Source organism: Onychomys torridus, chromosome 11 (genome assembly GCF_903995425.1).
Source record: "Onychomys torridus chromosome 11, mOncTor1.1, whole genome shotgun sequence".
NCBI classification, from domain to species: Eukaryota; Metazoa; Chordata; class Mammalia; order Rodentia; family Cricetidae; genus Onychomys; species Onychomys torridus.
In genome coordinates, this window is record NC_050453.1 from 40746331 (window position 1) to 40753071 (window position 6741).

Here is a 6741-nt window from a genome sequence, read left to right on the forward strand (position 1 = left end):
GAGAGTAAAAGCTTATGCCCTACAAAAAATATTTGGAGGGAGAGGTTCTCTCTCTCACTCACTCACTCTAAAATAGATTATTAGATATTTTAACTGTTGCTTACATTTTGATATTAAATTATTAAAAATTAGAACACTGGCAATTCAACAAGATAATTAACATGAATATCAATACAAAATTATAGTTTTCATATAAGCAATAATTACCAAAATAGAACATTCTCTCTCTCTCTCTCTCTCTCTCTCTCTCTCTCTCTCTTATTCTCTCTCTCTCCAGGCTTTCTCTGTGTAGCCTTGTCCATCCTGGAACTTACAGGAATCCACCTGACTATGCCTCCTGAGTGTTGGGGTTAAAAGCCTGCGCCACGATCGCCTGGCTAAAATGGAACATTCTTAATAGCAACAAAATACAATTTATCAACAGACAAACCCAAAGGGAAATCCGTGGGATCTTGGTGAAACAAAACTTGAGACACACCCTGTATTTGGTTGACTGTCATGAAGGACAACATGACCACCAAATTCTAAATAAATGTTCACTTTATGAGAGACAATATTTCACAGAAAATTCACACCAAGTTATTAGCTTAAAGGGTTTCATGCTAGGCAAGCACTATGCCCACTGAATGACAACCGCAGCCCTTAATAGGGAATCTCAAGGGACATACACTATATGGTATGTTTTCTCTGAGTTCTTCAAAGTCTGTGAGTTTAGTGATGTCATGATCAGAAGTTTATGTCCCTTAAAACTCATGTGTTGCAAAAGTGAGCCTGTCAACAGCCTGTGACAGAAGAGGAAGGACTCATGAGATTCACCCCTCCCTGAAGATTTATATGGGTTATAGGTTAATGGCAGAGGAAGAGAGACCTTTTCTTCCATGTTATAGCCACTGGCAGGTGCTCATGCTCCTGTGAAGCAATCCCCACACACCATAAACAATCCTAATGAAACTCACTGAACCACACACATAGAAAGAGGTGAAAGGGGGATGAGACTAGCTGGGAAAAGGAAGATTGGCCCAAGGTAGAAGAAGCTGGAAGAGAACAATGGGGGTTAACATTATTGAAATGTTATATGTGTGAAGATGTTATAATGAAATCCATTATTATGTACAGTTATTCTGTGCTAATAAACGATTTTTAAATTCATGTGTTAATACAAGATTAAGAAATGAGGCCTCTCGGGAGGTAATTGGGTCATGAGGGCAAAACCTTTATAATGGTATAGGCACCCCCAATTACAGAGACCCTGGAGAGTAGGCTTGGTGCTTGGAAAATGTGAGAACACAGTAAGAAAGTGCTGTTTGTGAGGAAGCATGCCTCACCAGATACTGAATCTTCTAGCATCTTTGTTTTGAACATCCAGCCTCCAGAAATGAGATAACTTCTGTTGAATATAAGCCACATGGTCTAATCATTGGTATTATTCACAGTATTTTGCATCCTGAATGGACCAAGACAGGAAGAAAGGGAAGAAGATAGCAAAGGACCAAGGGACAGGTGGACAGAGAGACAGAAGGCCCAGGTCATAGGAGATGAGAACAGCTGGTACCCAAGCATTGTGCTGGAGACATACTGACCTCATTGTCTATCCATGGTTAGCCAGTTATCAGTGAACTGGAGCAGAAGACGGTAACGGAAACCATGACACCCACCCCACCCTAAGTCTGGGTTTTCTCCAAACCCATTTCCCTCCTTCAAGTGGATGTAGTGGGTTGGGTAGAGGTTATAAGTACCTTCACGAGGCTCCCTCCACGTTCTCGAGCCCTGAGCAAATGGCCATTTGCTTTTGCTTCTGCCTTTGATCACACTTGCCTTGGAATCCATGGGAGGGTTTGAGGGTCATCTGTACCCTGGCCTGTCCTTATTCCTCTATGGACTTTATCATGCAAGATTTCTCTCCAGGGCCGTGATATGTAACTCCCCTGTCCAATACCCACCACGGCCTCCTTGGAGCAAAGGAAGATGGGCGAGGTTACGGCAAATGTATTATATTGGCTTTCTGAAGATACTGAGTTCTTGCATTTTAGTAGCCCAAGAGTTGAATAGCATTCATTGGCAGTTGGTACTCATCAGCAAGATGTATCACCAGAGAAACTTCATGTTCCGCAAACAGTGGCAGCATCTCACTCTCTACATGTCCTTCTTTCTGAGTGGGTGTGTCGACGTGGTCAGCCAGAACCTGATGCCGAAGAGGTGCGTAGTTCTGGAGCAAGGTGCCCAAGCATTGGGCACGTGCCTCCTTTTGCCCCTGATGGTGTCTCATATGCAGGACATAGAAGGAGTGGAGCTGCAGACCCACGCGCTGCTCATCCAGGCCCTGTTTCTGCTGACCCTCGTGGTGATGGTAGAGCTGTGGGCGCCCGATATGCTGCTGATCTGGGTGCTGAAGGCCTTTCTGTACCTCGTCACGGGCTCCTGGCTCATGCAGATAGGCTTCATGCTCTACAAACCAATCTCTGGCTACAAATGGATGGACGACGACGACAATGACATAGCGTTTGCCACCACTTTCTTCTGCTGGCACGTGGCCTTCAGTGCCTTCGTGATGATCTGGATCTACGGCGTCTCCATTGTGTGGTATTGTTACCTCGCGGTTGATGCCTGAACCTGGCCGTGCCCAAGTGGTTTCCTGTTGCCTGCATGCTCCCAGGACATCTGGATGAGAAGTGGTGTGAGAAGCAAGCTGCCAGAAACGAGGCTCAGACATCCTTCAGAGGCGCCCCACCTTGAGACAGCAGACTGGTGGGATGGGTATACCTTCTCTCCTCTCCGGCTCCTCTTCACCTAATTTGCTGAAGGGAGCAAAGAAAGATGCATGAAACAAGAAAGGCACCCTCTGACCTTCACTCTCAGTTCCCTGCATTCCTCTCCCATTCCTACCGCCAACCACAGCACCCGCTTGCCCTGAGTCTCTTTGCACCCCTCACCCTGCATCCCTCACTCTGCACACCTCACTCCCCTCCATGAGAACATAGCAAATTTATGAAATCTGTCTTTGGAACTTTCGGTAAATATCTTTTACTTCATCACATTGAACCCATCCTAACTCGGCCATCATAATAACCATCTCCTCATCATTTCTTGACCTGGACTTCTAGGATGCTCATTCCAGATCCAGGCTGTCGATTTGGCTATGTGAAACTCAGAACTAGTCCTGGTTCTTTCCTCTGACCACTCTGACTCATCGGACTGGAAGTCAGACCCTGGTGAACAGCGGCTTCCTCTGCAGGGTCTGGTAAGACGCAGTAGCCCCTACACATGGGAGAAGGCCACAGGGGCCTCCCCAAGCATGGTCAGGTTCTCCTCCTCAGCATCTCCTCCCATTGCCCTGGACCCATCTCCATCAGTTTCTAAATAGTAGATTTGCGGGGCCCAGCCCCTTCTGGTTCCCATGGATAATAAAGTCTAATGCCTGGCAACAATCCTGTTGGGGAATGTCATTCGAAGAGCTAAGCGCTGCATTCCATAATCCTACAGCTGGGTGCCAGGGGAGTGAAATTCGAGCTTAGCTAAAGCTCTGGGGAGCTAAGGTATGAAGAATGTGCCTCACTCCAGATGGAGAGTAAAATGTCTAGTTAGGACAAAGTGAGCTTGGAGCAAGGCATGCTCCAAGTCATCCTCATTATTATTTATCTATTTCTTATTCTGGTTTCTAAGAGAACTAGATGTGCCCTCTATTTCTGACCCATTCTTTCTTGTTAATTTTCTTGTTTGGAAGTCAAGGTGTGTGAGGAGTAAGTTGTTATCAGGGGGTCAGGAACCTTCTTCCTCCTGTTTGGGGAGCTCATGAGAAGTCCATTGCCAAGAGGAGAAGTGACTTCCAGAACCACTTAGACTTCTAGCATGTGGCCAACAATCCACAGTGGCTTTTCCTGCATCGGTAGGATCATTAGGCTGAAATGTCTGCTGGAGGGGAGGGGGCCCTGGTGTGGAAGGAAGGTATGTCTCAGGAAACCCAGTTCCCATGCTTCTGCCTAGCCCTGGGGCCATTGGGACATCACAGCATCCTAAAAAGGTTCTGCCTTTTCCCAACTCTCCCAGCCAAATCTTAGCCCCTTGTTTCTTCTCCACACCATGGATGTCCTTTCAGGCTTTGGTTCAATCTTTGAGCCCTGTGCCTCCTCTTGTGTCTTGAGGTTAGGGTGCTGGGTTCAGAACCCACTTTTCTTCCACACATTTTCCTATGGATGTAGCACAACTCCTGTTTCTGCCCACTCAGACCTCGCCTCTTTTATTAGCATATGTTGGAGCCAGAGATGGTCATATATACTTGTCATTCCAGCACTTTGGAGGCAAAGGATGTTTCCATGGTCAAGGGCATCCTGGACTACACAGCTGGGCATGGTGGTACACACCTGTAATCTTAGCACTGGGGAGTGAATGAAAGAGAACCAGGAGATCAAGAGCAGCCTGGGCTACACAGAACACACCCCCAAAGCAACCACAAAGCAAATGATAGTTTGAGCTATACAGTGAGCCCCATTTTTAAAAAATGGGGGTAGGGTGCTAAGGGTGTAGCTCAGTGTTTGCCCAGTTGTGCAAGGCCCTGGGTTCAAACTCTAGCACTACACAAAAGCATTTTTATTTTTGTTTTCATTTAAAATTAACCCTTTTCACTGTAATTGTAATTTGATCTCATCACATGCACACACACACACACACACACACACACACATGAAAGAGAGAGAGAGAGAGAGAATCTCATGAACTGAATCCTGTGCTTACTTGTGTCTCAGGGATATTCTAAGGTGGTGTCTTTGACTAAACAGGGGAAAAGTCTTAACGTGAAAGTTGAGAGGTGAGGCCTAAATATTAGTACTTCAAATGCCACCTCTGATAAGGTGAACGAGATACCCAAACCAGTCGGCGCTTGGGCTTGCCCAACACTGAACACTTTGACGTTCTGATAAATACTGATGAACCCATCTCTTGTGGTAGATCACTGCTTCCAGATGCTGTCATGTCTCTTCACACATAACTTCTTTCTAGGTAAAGGAATAAATGTCAAAGTGCAAAGAATTATAGTTGGAGCCAGACAGAGTGGTGGGAGAAAGAGGTTGGTTGGTTTGCTGTTTGGGAGACAAGGATCTTTATTTATTTTGGGTTTTTTAAAAATTATTTTTAGTTTTGTCTAAATGTGTGCATGGAAATGCAGGTGCCTAAGGAGACTAGAGGCCTCAGAGCCCCTGGATTGATGAGCCACCTGACAGAGGTGCTGGGCACTGAACTTGGGTCCTTTGGAAGAACACTAAATGCCCTTAACCATTGAGCCATCTCTCCACTCCTGACAGGGAACTTCCTGTACTTCTCTTGTCACAGTCGCTAAGAGCATTAATGAATCCTAATCAACAATGAAATCAAAACGACATTACAGGTTTCAAGACAATGGTGTAATGTTTCTCGCCTTCCACCAGAGGGCACCATCTTCACGTGAGCTGGAAAGGCACTTGCTCTCCAGCTGGTATTGAACCACCTAACAGTAAGAGCAGGTCTGTCTCTGACTCTTTGGCCGACTTTGAGACCCTTTCCCTCCCACTGGGTTGCCTTGTCCAGCCTTAATATGAGGGGATGTGCATAATTTTATTATAACGTGACATGCCAAGTTTGGTTGATATCCCTGGGAGGCCTGCCCTTCCTTGAAGGGAAAAGATGAGGAGTAGATCTGCAGGGTGGGGAGGGGAGGGGAGGGGAGGGGTGGGAACTGCTGATGCAGTATATGAGAGGGGAATAAGTTAATTAAAAAATAGATAAATAAATAAACAAATAAGAAGGGACAGGAAGATGCCAGGAAAACACATAATCAAATATGAAAACATGCAGACACATGGGGCTGGTCTGTTTCCTGATAGATGTGTGGACACAAACTGTCGGGGCCTGCCAACAGTCTAGCTGGGTTAGAGGTGCTCAGATTGTAGAGACAATGAAGAAGACAGAAAAGAGTCGAGAGGTCTGCCAGACAATGCCGGACAGTCCCTAGTGTATTTCACGCCCAGCTTATATACAGTCTTGAAGGACGGAGACAGAACAATGCACAGCACAGGCATTCAGCCACTATCTATCCTGCCTTGCGCCAAGGAGCAGGCAGTTTCATTTTCTATCTCGGATGTACCTCCGGCTGGCATCAGCAGCCAGCATCTAGCTAGCTAGTGTGTTCCTTCCTGTGGGCTGATCGGGACTTTCTCACAGCCCTGGAGCAAGCAAGCTTGAACTCTATTGACTCAGAATAGACTTCAGATTCAAACTGGGAAACTGAGTCAGTTGTGGGCTCCCACAACAAATAAGCACAGAATTAAATTGACAAGATGAGAGAGAGAGAGAGAGAGAGAGAGAGAGAGAGAGAGAGAGAGAAACCTCTTGGTTATTTAGTCTCTGAAAGTCCCTTCTAATTCGTGTGAAAAATAATTGGATGGGTTTTCAAGGAACTGTTTCATGCTATGGATGCCAGAGGGAATCAAACATCTCTCTCTTAGCTCAAGGAGGGAGGGTTTGGACAAGGACATCTATCCTAGACCCAGCAACCACTGGCACAACCTGGAGCATATATTAGAGAGGAAACACCAAGGGTGGCGCCATTTGCAACAAGTACTCACTCCATGGTAATAAGCCAGCAGTGGTAGCAGAGCCAGGGAGCATGCTGGGAGAACATGCAGCAGTTGAAAACTGGCTCCGATGTCAAAGGAAAGGTGGAGCAAGCTGACAAAAACAGAATCGCATGATTATAGTAAGAAGCAGCTATGC

At 46.0% G+C, this 6741-nt stretch overlaps 1 protein-coding gene across 1 annotated transcript; it reads left to right on the plus strand.

Moving 5' to 3' along the window:
* The first annotated feature begins 1825 nt into the window (after positions 1-1825).
* On the plus strand, positions 1826-2608 carry LOC118592963 (transmembrane epididymal protein 1-like). The gene has a single exon (XM_036202080.1). It carries the CDS (start codon positions 1826-1828, stop codon positions 2606-2608), a length of 783 nt encoding a protein of 260 aa, XP_036057973.1.
* Positions 2609-6741: the final 4133 nt, after the last annotated feature.